This window comes from Rhinatrema bivittatum, chromosome 7 (genome assembly GCF_901001135.1).
Source record: "Rhinatrema bivittatum chromosome 7, aRhiBiv1.1, whole genome shotgun sequence".
Taxonomy (NCBI): Eukaryota; Metazoa; Chordata; class Amphibia; order Gymnophiona; family Rhinatrematidae; genus Rhinatrema; species Rhinatrema bivittatum.
In genome coordinates this window covers 72,582,523-72,598,651 of record NC_042621.1, presented here as the reverse complement: position 1 = coordinate 72,598,651, position 16,129 = coordinate 72,582,523, and the positions used below count along the sequence as shown (strand labels likewise).

At 43.0% G+C, this 16,129-nt stretch overlaps 1 protein-coding gene across 2 annotated transcripts in view; it reads right to left on the bottom strand.

The window, feature by feature from the left end:
• Positions 1 to 16,129, bottom strand: part of NKD1 (NKD inhibitor of WNT signaling pathway 1) — a 241,334-nt gene that overhangs the window by 37,266 nt on the left and 187,939 nt on the right. Inside the window, exon 6 of one of the 2 annotated variants that reach the window (XM_029608520.1) lies at positions 10,352 to 10,447. The exons of the other annotated variant lie outside the window; for it this stretch is intronic. Within the exon in view, the coding sequence (XP_029464380.1) occupies positions 10,352 to 10,447 (96 nt within the window). The remainder of the gene's footprint in view (positions 1 to 10,351; positions 10,448 to 16,129) is intronic. 2 annotated transcript variants of the gene reach the window in all.

The window sequence follows — 16,129 nt, the reverse complement described above, 5'->3', positions numbered from 1 at the left end:
GGGGGTCTGTGAATTGAGTCTGGAATAGTGGATAAGTAGATTAATTCTGTTTTGTTTGTGTTTAGTTTTAGTCTATTATGAGAAAGCCAAGTTTTTATTGAAGACAAATATAAGTGCAGTAATGAGAAGGTTTTAGACCAGGAATCAGTGAAAGGAATGGTAAACTGGATATCGTCAGCGTAAATTTTGAAATTTAAGTTCAAACCATTCAGAAGTTTGCACAAAGGTAACAGATATATATTAAATAGAAGGGCTGATAAGGCTGATCCTTGGGGTACTCCTGTAGAAGTGGAGTACCACTGTGATGATTGGTTGTTTGTTATGATTTTTTGTTGACGGTTGGATATAAAAGATGTAAACCATTGTAAGGGAGGACCAGAAATGCCTATTTGAGTTAGATTAGTGATAAGAATGTCATGATTTATTGTATCAAATGCGGCGGAAATATCGATTAATACCAGTAAGTAGTTTATGTTGGAGTCAATTCCTCGGATTATGGTGTCAAATGACCTCTTTAAATCAGCGAGTTAGTGTGACCCGCGAGGCCAGCTCTCCTTGCTTAGTACCACCGTGAAGGACAAACAGGCAATCCGTTTTCCATAAACTTCCAAATACCGGGCGATATGTCTCTTGACATCCAAGGGTCACAAGAGACAATACTCCTTTATCTCTCTCTCTGTCCAGAGATGGCAGGGAGATGGACTGATTCAAGTGAAATTCAGTGACCACCTTTGGTAAAAAGAAGGAACAGCACACAGCTGTACCGTCCCTGGAGTCACCTGGAGGAATGGTTCCTGACAAGGCAAGACCTGCAGCTCGGAAACTCTCCGTGCAGAACAAATTGCCACAAGAAAAACGGTTTTCAAGGTCAGTGATCACAAGGACAGGTTATGCATTGGTCTAAACGTAGGACCTGCTAAGAAATCCAAGATCAAATCAAGACTCCGTAAGGGTACCGGAAACCACAAGGGAGGACGAAGATGTTTCGCTCCTTTCAGGAAACGGGCCACATCAGGATGAGCCGACAAGAAACCACCATTCACCTGGCCCCTGAAACAGGCATCTGCTGCTACTTGTACCTTTAAGGAATTAACGGCCAAGTCATCCTGCAAAAATGTCAAAATGAGCGGGATCTTGGCTGAATCATCCTCGATCCTCACACCAGGCCTCAAACACTCACCAAACCCGCACATAGGCCAAGGAAGTAGAGAACTTTTTAGCTCTAAGCAAAGTGAAAATCACTACCCCCGAGTATTCATGTTTCAGCAATCGAGCCCTCTCAAATCAGATCTTTATGAACAACCTTAACAGGTTCCTGTGTGCCGGAAGTCAAAGAGGCCATCCCTTAGGAGCCACCGCAAATCCACATACCACTGACTCCTGGGCCTATCTGGAGCTACCATCCCTCTGTGGTGAGCAATCCTTTGGATCAATCTGTCTAACATGAACCATGGAGGAAAGGCATACAGCAACTTTGTCTTCCGGCCTCTCTTGCACTAGGGCATCAAGCCCCAATGACTCTCCTGCGACTGAAGAATCACGGAACTTTCGCATTGTGAGAAATCGCCAGCAGGTCTAGGAATGGGGGACCCCAGTCATCCAGAATCAACTGAAATGCCTCATCTAACAATACCCATTCTCTCCTGGTTCCAGACTCTTCCTGCTGAGAAAGTCTGCTCTTACATTGTCTTTTCCTGCTATGTGTGAGGCTGAGATCATCTGGAGATACACTTCTGCCCATTCCATAAGCTGATCTATTTCCCTGCAACATTTGCTGGCTCTTGGTTCCTCCCTGCTGATTGATGTAAGTCACAGTTGTTGCATTGTCTGACATTATCTGGACCGACCAATCCTGCAGCCTGTCGCTGTACTGCAAACATGCCAACTGGACCGCCCTGGCTTCCAGCTGATTGATATTCCAGAGAGACTCCTCTGCATTCCAGCGCCCTTGCGCCATCAGCTCCTGACAGTGAGCTCCCCAACCAAGGAGGCTTGAATCTGTGGTCAGTACTAAACAGTCCAGAGGTGCTAGGGAAACTCCTTTCCTTAGATGAATCACCTGCAGCCACCACTGCAGTTGGGAGGAGACTTCCATCGTCAGGAGAAACTGAATCAAATTGTCCTGAGACTGTGGGTTCCACCGAGACAACAGGGAGCGCTGAAGAGGATGCATATGCGCCCTCGCCCACGGAACCACTTCCAGGGTCGCTGCCATCAAGCCAAATACTTGCAGGTAGGACCATATGATTGGGTGCAAAGTGTTCAAAAACAGACGTAGCTGTGTCATCAACTTGTGAATTCGAGCTTCCGGCAGGAAAACCTTGTCCTGCTTCATGTCAAACTGAACCCTGAGGTATTCCAACAGCTGAGCAGGCTGGACTCCTCTTGGCCAGGTTTACCACCCAGCTGAGCTCCTGCAACAGGGAGATCACCTTGTGAGTCTCTTCTAGCGACATGGCTCGAATCAGCCAGTCGTCCAAATACGGTGTACGAGGATCCCATCCTCTCTCAATTCTGCCGCCACTGCCACTATTACCTTGAAAAAGGTCCTTGGGGCAGTGATCAGACCAAAGGGCATGGCTTGAAACTGATAATGGCGTCCCACAACTGTGAACCGCAGAAAACATTGATGCCCTAGTCAATGGGAATATGAAGATACGCCTCAGACAGATCCAAGGAGGTCAGAAATTCTCCCGACTCTATGGCCATTATTACCGAGCGCAATGTTTCCATGTGAAAATGCGTCACAAGCAGATGACAGTTGACTCCTTTGAGATCCAAGATGGGACGAAAGGAGCCCTCCTTCTTGGGCACAATGGAAATAAATGGAATATCGACCTGTATTTTCTTGAGACGTGGGCACTCCCTTCCCCACTGTAGCCCAGAAGGCCGAAGAGTTGCTGCTGTCCCTGCAACCCAAGAGTTGCTACTGCCTTTCCCCTGCAACCAGGCCCTACCAGTAGAAGTCCAGCACTGGAACCCAGCACTTCTAAACTTCTCCTCCTGCTATCAGTGCTTCTTTCCCAAGGGTTCGTACAAACTGAACTGAGTGGAATAGAGAGGCACCAGTGGCAGGAGGCCTTTTAAGTGCCAGACTTCAGTGCTGCTCTCCTTATGTTGGGCTGGCCTGGGGGAGGAAGAAAGCAGCTATTCAGGGGCCTCATGGTAAGCAGCTTTTATTTGACACTTAAGGGTAGTGGGGGGAAAAAGAATGGGTGTGGGAAGCAGCAGCAGCTCTTCGGCTTATGATTCCTATCAGCAGGGAGATTATCTTCATTGGTCCAGCTGGCTCCCCTAGTAAATGATGCCCTGTGCAACTGCACAGGTCGCACATTCCAAAAAACTGGTTCTGTCTGTACAGAGATCTCAATTACAATATTGTGTCCAATTTTAGAGGCCATACCTTGAAAGGATATAGACAGGCTGGAAATAATCCAGAGAAAGGCTAACAAAACAGAACAGGGTCTGCACCAAAAGTCACATGAGACATAAGGATCTAAATATGTATATATTAGACGAGACAAGAGGCAAGAGAAAACTGATAGACGTTACTCTCTTTAGGGCAGAGGCAAGGGTTGAGATGATATGAATAAAAGAAAGGGCAGATAAAGAAAGCATGACTTGAGGATACTGTAGACCTCTAGCATATTTTCTCTTTGAAAGCTGCAAGGGGTACCAAATACCTATGGACTTTTGCATCTATGTTTTGTACAGGTAGGAATTTTAAAGGAAAATAAGGTGTGAGGATTTGAAAATACAATCTGTGTGTGTTATTTCTGATCCTTCCCAAAATACGTCTCTCCTAAATGCAGCTAAAGGTAACACATGCTGTTGAACCCCATGCAGACTTATAGCCAGAATGAAGGAGGACTATATCCAGATGGCCGATTTACCTGAGTAAATGACCTTGAAAACTGTCCTCTAAAACTGCTGAGGAAAACATAAATTTACTGGGAAAAGACTGCTACCAATTATTTATATTCCTTTTCCATTCAATCATCACATTGCCCTGACCCACACTCTGCCTGCAGTTAAAGTAAGGTCAGTCACTGCTAAGGTGTTTCTATGACTGCAAAGCATGTTGGGATCCTATATGCGTTTTGTTCCAATTATTTTTTTCTGTTGGGGGGAATTATTCATTTTTTGGTTCATTTGATAAACCAAAATAAACAAATTAAAAAAAAAACAAAACTTGCTTGCTTCCTGCCAATAATCGGGTGCCTGGGCTAAGCCCTCCCTAGGCTGCGGTGACAGTCTACCTGGGCCCCTCACAAATAAGGTGGGGTCAAGGCTTCTCCCGGCCCCCACTTACCCCCTTCTGTGGGGTCTTCATCCACAAAAGGGGCAGGATTGATCCCCCAGTTGCTCCTGCTGGCTTCCTCTTTAAAAATAGTGCTGGCCTCATTTCCAATATGGCAGCTGCTAGAAAAGATGTGTGTGGGGGGGGGGCAAGATGGCCGCCGTGTGAGACGAATGGTTAGAAGGCTCTCTCTGTGTTAACTCTAAACTTATTACCTCTACGAGATATGCTGCATACTAAACGGAAAGCAAGGGTAAGGGAAGCGACAACATCTTCACCCTTTCCCAAGCAGACACAACCCAGGATAGTCCTTTTTTACCGTTCTGGCAAATTTAACGCCGGTGGAGGGGGCCACGGTTGCAGTCGGTACGGAGCAGGCACTGACTGCGCTGGCCGCTGACATCACATTGAGATCCCGGTGCACCGAAAACTCCTTCTCCTCCCATGATTACTCCTGAGGTGGAGGAAGTGTTGGGGGTTAATTCAAAGGAAGGCCGAGCCAACGCTTGGAATTCCAAGTGAACCCGCCAGGATGGAAACAACAGGAGCTGGGAACCGGCTGAAGTTCAGGCTAGTGAGAGATTTGTCTTCAGGTGATTCTGTTACCTGATGAAGAGAACTTGAATGTGGACTTGGGGAACCTGGCAGCAACGGGTGAGGAGACGACCAAGAAACAGCTGGAAGTTTTCCCTCTTATGGTGAAACCAACGGTCATTACTATGGATTCCCTGTGGAGTACTTTGAAAGGTTTGGAGACTGCAATTGTAAATTTAACTAAGATTACATTACAATCAAACTTACGGTTTCAGAACATTGAGAATAAAATTGTTTCACAAGACAGGAATATGGGACAATTAGAGGCAAGAGTTGCAAAGGTTGAATCAATGCAGCAGGAAATATTGAGGGTAGAAGCAATGAACATTAAGAAAATTGAAAATATAGAGAACTCTGGAAAATATTCCAATCTTCTAATTTTCCGTTTGTGGAAATTATATCCCCTCATGATATGTTTAAAAATTATCTTGTTAACGTGTTAAATTTATCTTCTAATATGTTACCTGTGTTAAATAGAATTTATTATCTTCCAGTTAGAGAAGGAAAATTGAATGGGGAACAACCATTAGATGACACCTTGAATTTAACTAAAGTTCTGGAAATGTCGTTGGATATGAAACTTTCAAGAAGGACTTTATTTGTGTCTTTCACTTTACCTTCAGACCGAGATCTAGTGTTCCGAATGTTAATACAAAATAAGTTAAAGGAAGTTTATGGTGAAAAAATCTGGATATACCCAGACATCTCGAGGATCACACAAGAAAGAAGAAAAAAAGTTTCTTATTATGAGGGGGCAAGTTTACCTTAAAATTCCCTTGCAAATGTCTTGTGTATTATGAGAATAATAATTATGTGTTTCTTGACCCTTTCCAATTGCGTCATTTCTTAGACGCCCATACCCAAGAGGTTCCTGACCAGGTTTCGGTGGTAGAATAAATTAGTTCGCTGGGTCTCTACACTGCGGCTTTTTCAAATCAGAAATGTTTTATTTCCTTTTTCTAATTTGTATACCGCTAATTTACAACCCTCCTCTCCTTTTCCTAGAAATAAGTACAGGTAACAGATAATTAGGTTACAGAGAAAGTGTTTTTGTTGTAATTATTGTATGGATATCTGTTTTCTACAACAAATGTAAAAATTGTTGTATATTTTGAAAATGATAAATAAAATTTTGTTTAAAAAAGGTGTGTGTGTGTGTGTGTGTGTGTGTGTGTGTGTGTGTGTGTGTGTCTTGGCTCCTGAGATTCCCAATTTTCACGTTGTCTTTTTTGTTATTTTCTTATTTAGTTATTTATTTATTTATTTTTAGCTTTTATATACCGGAAGTTCCTGTATACAATACATATCATATTGTACATATCAATACAATACAACAATACAATACATATCGTATTGTTCCTGTATACAATACATATCATATCACAATACAATACATAGTTATAGTGGTGTGTAAAGGGAAAATCCTCATGACCCCAAGAGCCCAGCTCCGCCAGACTCTTATTTCAGAGCAGACCCACATTTTACTTATGCCCTCAAGAGCCTGGTGCTGCTGGCATGGGGCAGCTTCCTTACTGGTGGCTGATGTCTTTGAGCCCTGATAAGTTGTGGAATTTAGTTGCCTCTGGCGTGAAAGACCATAGTCTGGTTGAGGGTGGAAGAATTAAGGACCACAGAGGGAGTTCGAGCTGCATCTGATAAGGTCAATCGGGCACTGATTCTCCCAAGTGAGATGTCTAAAGAAGAACAGTGCTTGCACTAGGAATCAGCAATGAAGGAGAGGCCAGAGGTGGATGTTTGTCTCCCTGGATAATGAGAGTGGCAGATCAGAGTTCTAGGCAACTTCAAGGAGTTTCCGTCACAGACTCCCTAGAGCTCTTTTCAGTCATTGAGGGACAGAAGGTGAAGGCCTTGTTAAGCCTCCTAAAGTGATCCTACAGTGCATTTGGAACACCATGGCTTCTTTAGAACAAACTGTTTCTTCTTTAGCTTTACTTTCCATAGATATTACTTCCCAGTTTCAAGCTCGAGGCCAATGTGGTTTCCCAGGGGGAGAGAACTTGGAAACTGGAGACTTGTATTTAGACAAGTAGAGTCAGTCCAGTTGGGTTTGATACATGGGGACATTGTCGACCATGAGCTGGGAAACCTTGAGAACACAGCTAGATTTCTGAATCTACACGTGCTGAATTTTCCCATTATTCCTTTCCTTGACAGCGCTTTTTAAGAATTATCTTTAAGAAGTTCTAAGTGTTCCTGAAGGAGATGTGCCCCCTTTTAATAAGATTTTTTATCTTCCCGCTCAGAAGAAATCAGTAGAAAGGGTGGCAGGCGATGGGCCTTAGTGGATGTTTCAATAGAGTGTCTGGACTCCTTTCTTGAGAAGTCGCCAGATGAAGTAACTAGCAGGACTACCTTGCTGGTCCCTTTCATGTTCCCTCAAGATTGTAACTCTATTTTATATTTGCAGTTTTAGAACCATCAATTTTTATTTAAAGGTCAGAAGATTTAGATATTTCCTTATGACTAGGCCAATGCAAGAGCATAGAAAGAATTTTCTATCAATGTGCCTTAAGGTTTTGGCTCAAGGTGCATTGAAACATGTTTAATTTGCTTTCTTTGCAAATGTATAGTGGTTTTGACAGCAGTTAAATAGATTTTTTTTTGAGCCAATCTGGCTGAGATTTTTCTTGTACTCTAAGGGATAGATATTCAAAAGCCACCTTAATGTGTAGCATTGGATCATGGACTATTACTTTAGCCTAGTAATGACCTGGATCACGGTAGGATGCTTTACTTAGGGATATTCAATGGGATGTTTTTCCAACTGCATATCCAGGACAAATTATCCGGCTATTCTTAGCTGGATAACTTGTCCATTAAAAGACCTCTAAGAAATTAGCCACTAGTTAGTACTATGTTTATCTGTATTGCCATAAAGTGATAGGTAACGGCTAAATTCAGGTAACAGATAACTTTTTGTAATTTTTTAAAATATGTTCTTATGTGCTCCCTAGGCCTTTTCTTTCTTGGATCTCCCTAAGCAGGTAATTTTCAAAAGCATTTACACGTGTAAATTGTAGCAATTTTCAAAAACCATTTACTGGCACATATTTGGGTAAATTCTATGGACAACTCAATGGAATATATTGTAACAATTTTCAAAAGCCCAGTTACAAGGGCAAAGTGCATTGACATGTGTAAAACCCTATTTTAAGCATGTAAATAAAATCAGGCCCTGCGTGAGGACTCATGTGAAGTATGTATACGTTGCCTGATTATTTGATGATTTTTTTTCATTCTTTGTTTTCTAATTTTATTTATATGCACTTTTTTTCTGTTCAAATATCTGTATATCTGGATTAAATGGACATAAAGTTGAAAAAAAAAAATTGTGCCGCTGGCCCTGAGACTGGTGCCAAGTTTTACATTAACAAAATGGGGCTGATCGCAGGGCCGGTTGTATAACAAAATGGCTATTCCTGAGACCAGCTCCAATTTGTTGATGGCAAATGCGATGCCAGTCTCAGGGCCAGCCCGGTTTGTGACAAGGAAGCCGGTGCGATAAGGAGTGACTGGGGATTACTCCTGCTCCCTCAGCGGGGAGGGGGGCCGAGGGAGGCCGCAGCCCCAGGTTATTTGCGAGCCCCGGGGTATTTGGCTGGGTGGGTGGGGGAGGTAGGGTGGAACAGGTGCCTGGGGAGGTCGCAGAACCTCAGGAAGCTGGGGGGGGGGGGGGGGGGGGGGGGGGGGGGAGAAGCCAGGAAGGCTCCCTCCCTTTTTAAGTTTTATTTTTCCAGTTTTTAGAAACACCGAAAATATCCAAAAACTTTCATATATTTTTTGGGCAAATCTTTTCGGTTTCTCACGTTCGAAACAAACTAAAAAAATAGACGTTTTAATTCTGAAACTTCGTTCATTTACAAAATGAGCTCACATCCCTACAAATCATAATTATCCTAATACAGTTGATACAACATCTGTTCTTCCTTCTTATGTATTCAGAGCTCAAAACTCCTCAGGATGATCCTGCGGCTGACAGATGCAGATTTGAAAGAAGCAAATTCTTTATTTACTTCCGTAGAAAAAAAAAAAAAAGGGCCTACTGCTAAGGCTTTGTCTGCACAACCAAGGTTTCACAATCTGAACTTCATCCCACTGACTTGATGCTAGCAAAAAAAAAAATCTTCAACTGTTTCAATCTGAAAAGCAAAGGCAGTGCCATCTGATGTTCTGAGGCACCAGAAGAAAGTGTGGAGCTACTTCTAATAACACTCTCAAGTTTTGCAAAACAAAAGGAAACAAGCTAATAGAAAAAAAAACCAACCAAACAATCCCTTTACTCTATATGCCATGATGTTTGAACCAATTCATGCTTGAATGTTGTGCTTGAGCAAGATTCAGGGTTTGCCTTCTATGGGGAAGCATTCGAAGACTATTCATGAACCGGAGTGCCCACTGTATGGTTTTTATTTCTTTCAGCCAAATGCAGACACACATGATAATAACATGTTTTGTTTTTTTTAGCACATTTGCTCTAATAGATGTTCCAAGCCATCACTTTGAAGTGGGAGGCCCATGCCATGCCTAGCTGAAGCTGGAATTAAGCAGCATTCAGCGCAAAGGGGGGGGAGGACCCAGAACATCAGCTTAGTATTAGTCTGGCGGTGGTGACATCTAAACACCTCAGCACCTAGAAATGGTACCAGGACACGCTGGGACTCATTTTCAGCTCTAAGAGGCTGTTGCAGTACTTTACCTATTTTGGGGAAAAGAAAACATCAGAGAAGGTCTACGATGCACTTAGATGGGAACCCAACAAAGAAACAGAAGGTGCCACCCAAAAACACGAGGAACACAGCGTTAATTGTGGCACCAGCACTCATAAATTGAAAAGAGTAAACGACTTATGGGACCCGATGATTAAAACCTAGAGATGATGAATTGTGCTGGCATCCCCAACTTGCTCATGAGTTGTTCCCCCTATTCTTTTCAATTTTATGTGAGTGCTGAAGCCACGGTTCATACGATCCCCAAGGAGAATCACTTGAGGATGGAGTAAAAGAAGAGAAAGAAATGTCTAAAAAAAAAAAAAATAATTCTGCTGTTAATACATAAAAAGGACAACATATGTGCTGTTTAATGCCCATGAAAATGGCAGAACAGCACAATCGATACCACTAGAAAGAAGCTGCAAAGCACAGTTGAATCTTTTGCTCACTTAAGAGAGAAGGAGCCAACATGCTACATATTTAAAGGACTTTGATTTGTCAATGGGCTTTGAAGATGCCAATCAAGGCAACCATCTGAAACAGCCAACGCTTGAAATACACCAAGTCCCAAAACACATGGAAAGAAAAACAAGCCAGTGTGGAACTGAGGATGGGAGAGTTAGGTCTCGAGCAACTTCAACTTAGCTCATTTTGAAGACAAAAGTGCGTTACACAAAGGGACTCTACTGGTTTTAGCTTCAGTAGGGGGCAGCTGTACTTTGCTTACCTCGCGAGTGACTCTTCCGTTGTTATCAAAATCATACAGCGTGAAGGTCCACTCTTGCCTGTTATCTTCCTCTACAGACACATCACACTCCAGCTCCTAAGGGACATGCAAAGAGCAACGGGTTACCCTAGGCAGCAAGCTTCTCTGCGCCGGTGGATTCATTTAGGCTTTACTCCAGCACGGGGGGTACCAATGCTGTGGCTATTTTCCCCCCCACGCTACTGCTAAACGTGCGTCTGATCAAGACACACAGCCTGCTGATACCAAAATGTTAAAAACCACAGAAGACCAAATTCAGACCCAAGTCAGCTGGCCCTGAGCCACTTTCTCTCCCAAGAACCTGCGTGCCCCCAAGCTTGCCAGTCACCACAAGGCAATGAAGAAAGCTGCAGCGCAATTAAAAGAAAAGCCGCCGTAGACGTGTAAAACAAACAGCTCCAAATAGCTTCAGTATGACTGAGCTCAAAATACCTGCTTGATCTGCTGACTTGAAACCAGTTCCCTGGAGCAGTTCACGGTACCCCCCCCCCCCAGCCCCCCTGCTGATTTCAAAGGCAAATCTTCTCTCAGTTGTAACAAGCCCATCCGAAAGGCTGCCAAGAGTCCCACACACACACACTGCTGTGGAAACACTGGTTCAGATTACACAAACATTCCCAGCAGCCTTAAAAGCCAAATCACATCCACCTCGCATTTTAGACTTCTTGCCTTGACACACTTGCATTTCAGATTCTTTAATAAAACAAAAAGCATTTATCTTTTTCAAAGTCCCCATCGCTACACGGTTAGAAGCCTTTGATTTGAAGAAGAAGGTGAAAAAAATATCAATACTCCGGCTCTTGCCGTGCAGTAACAGTTCCAATCACACACACATTTTTTTGACACAAAATGTTTATGTGCGGATGTGCAGTGCTTAGCTAATAATGTGGCAGCCTTCCCTGCATTCGCTCTAGGGTCCTAGTCCTAGACAGCTAACCTTTCTGGGCATGCCAAAAGCTACTTGGGAACAAATATCATCTTTACTGCTTGTGGAAGCCTTCAAGTTTGACTGGCACCAACCCGGCTGACAGGTGTCCCCTAATTTCCCAGCGTCAAGTCACTGAGTGAGTTTCCATGAAAACACAGTACTAGCTGGGGCACATTAAAGCAGTCCTAATGGTGCTCTGCTGCAGCTGACAAGAAATACAAGGGCCTCCTCCTGAGAGCGCCCCTCTAATCCTTCTCTTAGAGACGGCACTAGCGCTACTGCACAACAAAGCCAATTCCTCTTTTCAGTTTGTTCAGAAGTCCTCGAACCTGAAATGCGTCCATCAAGTAAAAATATACGGTTAACATCACTTTGTTTTCCCCAAGCGAAATTTCCGCAGAGAACGCAGTCAGAAAAAACATTAGCAAACATCAAGACAGTGTGGAGCGTCCCGGTTCAGTTTCAAATGTGTTACTTGTCCAGGTGTCACAGGAGATCTTAGGAAGACCAAGGAGGTTATCAGCAGGAACATGAAAGTTAACCAAGCAAATAATCTGTGTCAGTGCCGTACAGTACAGTCACACATAGAACAGATCTCATGAAGCGTTTACTTTTCGATTCCAGTTATTCAGACTGTGGTAAAGGAAGGAGGCATTCTAGGCAGTCAGAATCTATCATGAAAGCTAATACTTTTCAAATACTGTAATAGCTGGTGGGTTCCATGCTCGTTCGTGCAACAGCCTCACAGTTGAGGAATCCAAGGATTTCCATTTATGCACACGCCTGCTAAAATGTAAAAAGATGAATTGCATGCTCCTCTCTGGTGTTCTGCCAACGCCTATCCCATGTGTGCCATGAGTGAACAAGGCAGAACACAAAACACATTCCATGATGCTCACATTTGTTAAATCATTCTCTGTTCCGCAACGGATAATATGAGTCTGGCACTCTGTGATGAGAATAAGCAACCAAATATACAGGCACCTCTTGATCGCAACCCATCAGGTCAAGGTCAGAGGAGAGTCCAAGAAGGAAGCAGAAGGTTAAACCACATGCATAGCCTAAATCTTCCAAATGGAAAAATAAAGATTAACAGGGAAGTCTACAAGAGTTAACTATAGACAGCCTGCAGGACTTAAGTCGAGCTGTACTGTGACTCATTCGCTTCTCATTTTCTACAGTTAACTGGCAATGTTTTAGAATCCCTAGGATAGTACATGACAAGCTTCTTATAAGAGAGAACAGAAATCAAGGCAAATCAAGAGTAGAAATATGGCCTAATGCTTAAAGCATTAAACCGTGGGCCAACAAAAGTTTTAGTACTCTAGTTCAAAGCTCCTGCAACTACAGACTGTGCGGTGTTCCTTAGTTTAGCAAACTGTGAATAGGCAATAATGTTGCTTTCCCTTCTTATTACTACAGTAGAAGAGTACCATTTATCCAAAGACCCTTCTATTCAGAAACTCCAGATGCCTCACCTCCCCTGTAGCTGACAAGATACCCTGATGAGTGGAGCTGGTGGAGTTCAGCACTTCTTCAGAACGTCTCTCACCTATACAGTTCATAGTCTCATCTAGGGAATACTGCATGCTTCAAACAGCTGATCTCCGACTTTGAACAGTTGGGAGGGAGAGATGCTGAAGGAGTGGGATTCAGAAGCACTGAACATGATTAGATCCTAATCTAAACTCTGACAAAAGAGCAAGAGAACTCTGTAGAATAAATAACAGAGACAAAAAAAAAGATATATTCAGATTATATTTGTTCAACAAAAAGATTCAACAATTGGTATCCTTGTGTGAAAAAGTATGTGAACCCTTCATTCAGTAATTGATAGCACCTCCTTGAGCAGCAATAAATTTCAACTAAACATTTCCTGCAATTGTTGATCAGTCTCTCACATTTCCCTTGAGGAATCTGGGCCCATTCTGCTTTACAGTGCTGTTTTAACTCTGTGACATGAGGGCTTCCTTGCACGGATAGATCGCTTCAGGCCTTGCTACAACATTTGAATAGAGTTTAGGTCGGGACTTTGAGTTCACCAGTACAAAACATGAAATCTTGACTTCTCCAGTCATTCTAAACTAGATTTATTTGAACATTATCTTGCTGCATGATCCACTTTTGGCTCAGTTTCAGCTCACAGACAGATGGCCTGACTTCCCTAAAGTAGAATTCCTAGTTTCATCAGTAATGGCAAGCCACTGAGGCAGCAAAGCAGCCCCTCACCATGTTACCTCTACCATCATGCTTGACAGCTGGGGTGAGGTTCTTACTTTAGAAGGAAGTGTTTGGTTTTCGCCAAAACAACCTGTTTGTTATTATGACTGAATTTCATTTTTCACATCTGTCCAGAGAACAGTAACCCATTAGTCTTGTGGGCCATCCATATATGCTCTCTGGCAAACCTGAGGTGGGTTGCAATGTTCTTTTTAGAGATAAGTTGGTTTCTTCCTAGCTAGCCTCCCATGAACACACCATTCTTATTCAGGTTTTTTTTTCCTGATGGTTGAAGCATGGATCCCCACACTAGCCCCAGCGAGAGAAGCCCGCAGATCTTTAGATACTAGACTGGGGTTGCTTGTGACTTTATGGATGTTTTCCTCGTTGCTTTTGGAGTGATCTTGGCAGAATGACTGCTCCTGGGTAGAGTCACTTTTTCCCATCTGTAGACTAGCCTCTCTTTCTGACAGTGGATAGATGGATACCTAAATGTTTAGAAATGGTCTTGTAACCCTGTCCACACAGATCAACATCAACTAATCTTTTTCATAGGTCCTCTGAAATTTCTTTTGATGGTGGCACGAGTCCCTAGTAACTTTTAAAGTGAAGACAAAACCTTTTGGATCTTTATATTGGGAAGCGTGCCCAAACTCAATCACAGAGATTTATTCTGCAGGGTTGTTTACTTGTTACCTAATTATTTAAGCCCCTGTTTCTAATGAACAAAGTAACATAGCAAATGATAGCAGAAAAAGACACAAATGGCCCATCCAGTCTGTCCAGCAAGATTTTTCAGGAATGTCACTACTGCCCTGTGCAGGTTACCGTCATGCCTTCTGTTTAAGTTTGAAACTGCCTCTTCATGCATGTTATCCCAGTACTAGGGATCTATTGTTTTTATCTTATGCCCTCTTGAACTCTGGTATTATATTTTTTTTCCAGCACCTCTACTAAGAGAGCATTCCAAGTATCCACCACCCTTTCTATAAAAAAATATTTTCTGATGTTGGTTCTGATTCTACCCCCTTGGAGCTTCATATCATATCCCCTAGTTCCAGAACTTACTTTCTATTGAAAAAGATTTGACTCTTGTGCATTACTAATACTTTTCAGGTATTTAAAAGTCTATATCATATCCCCCTGCTTCTCCTCTCTTCTAGGGAATACATTTTTAGATCCTCAAATTTCATGTCATAATGGCTTCTGATGCAGACCCTGCACCATTTTCGTTGCCTCTAGCCTCTATCTATCCTTTCTGAGATGTGGTTTCCAGAACTGAACACAGTATTCCAGATGTGACCTTACCAATGACCTGTACAGAGGCATTATCACCTCCTTTTTCTGTTGATTATGCCTTTTCTCTATGCATCCCAGCATTTTTCTGGGTCTAACCACTGCCTTGTCATACTGCTTCATCTCCTCCATACATCCAAGGTATTGGTGGTACTCAGAGTCATGCTCTTAATCGGGTGCCAGCTATGATTAGGTTGCCATGTCATGGCTCTTGAAGGCATTTCTCCTATCCAATCTTGTTCAGCTTGTACCCACTTTCACATCCTGTTTCCTATGCCAGTCTACAATAGCTTTTAGTTGGGATGCCATGTAGTAACAAATAATATTTGGAACACTAAGACCATCTTTTAATTTGGTTAGTTACATAACATGTCCAGAACCCGGACACTCACTCAGCAAACATCCACTTCCCAGCTCTCCAAAACCCGGACTCTCACTCAGCAATCATCCACCTCCACAGCTCGCCAGCAAGAACTACTCGCAACTATACCGCAGCCTCCCTCAAACCACCACTCATTTATCAGATTCCTTCGGAAATAGGAATAGTACCCCCCATTCCTTCACACAGCTTCACAACAAGAGAAGCATAACGCAAGGCTACCCAATCCCCATCTTACACCACCGTCTCCTCGCCACTGAAAAATCACCCACGCAATCCCGGACCCACTCAACCAGGACCCTCATCCCAATCATGACCTCCCCCTTTACTCAACTCCTAGGTCTTGCACTATTCTCATTGACACTCTTCAACGCATAATCTCTCACAAAGACATCGCACATTCTCAATGATTATCTTCTTGAATCAAAGCCAGACATCTGCGCTATCACGGAAACCTGGCTCAAACCTTCAGACATAGCCTTGATAAATCAACTACCTACTCATCTTTACGATTTCTTCTCACTGCCCAGACAAAAAAAAAAAAAAAGAGGCGGCGGCCTTCTTCTAGCTGCCAAAAAAGAGCTGAGGCTTACCCTACAGCCAGTCAAGTCTGCATCTAAACTAGAATTAGGCCTTTTCAAATCTAATCTGCTTCAAATCCTACTCATATACGCTCTGCCAGGACTTCTAGACACAGATGCCTTCCCCATTATAGAAACCATAGCTAAGTATATAAACTTGGATTCCCCAGCTATGATCTTAGGGGATTTCAACCTCCACGTTAATTCAACTCCACTCTCTACCAACTGCGATGCATTTCTCACTTCTCTCACGGCCATGGGCTTCCAACAAAGTATCAACAAGCCCACCCATAAAGCTGGCCACACTCTAGACCTTATTTTCATAAACTCTGGCT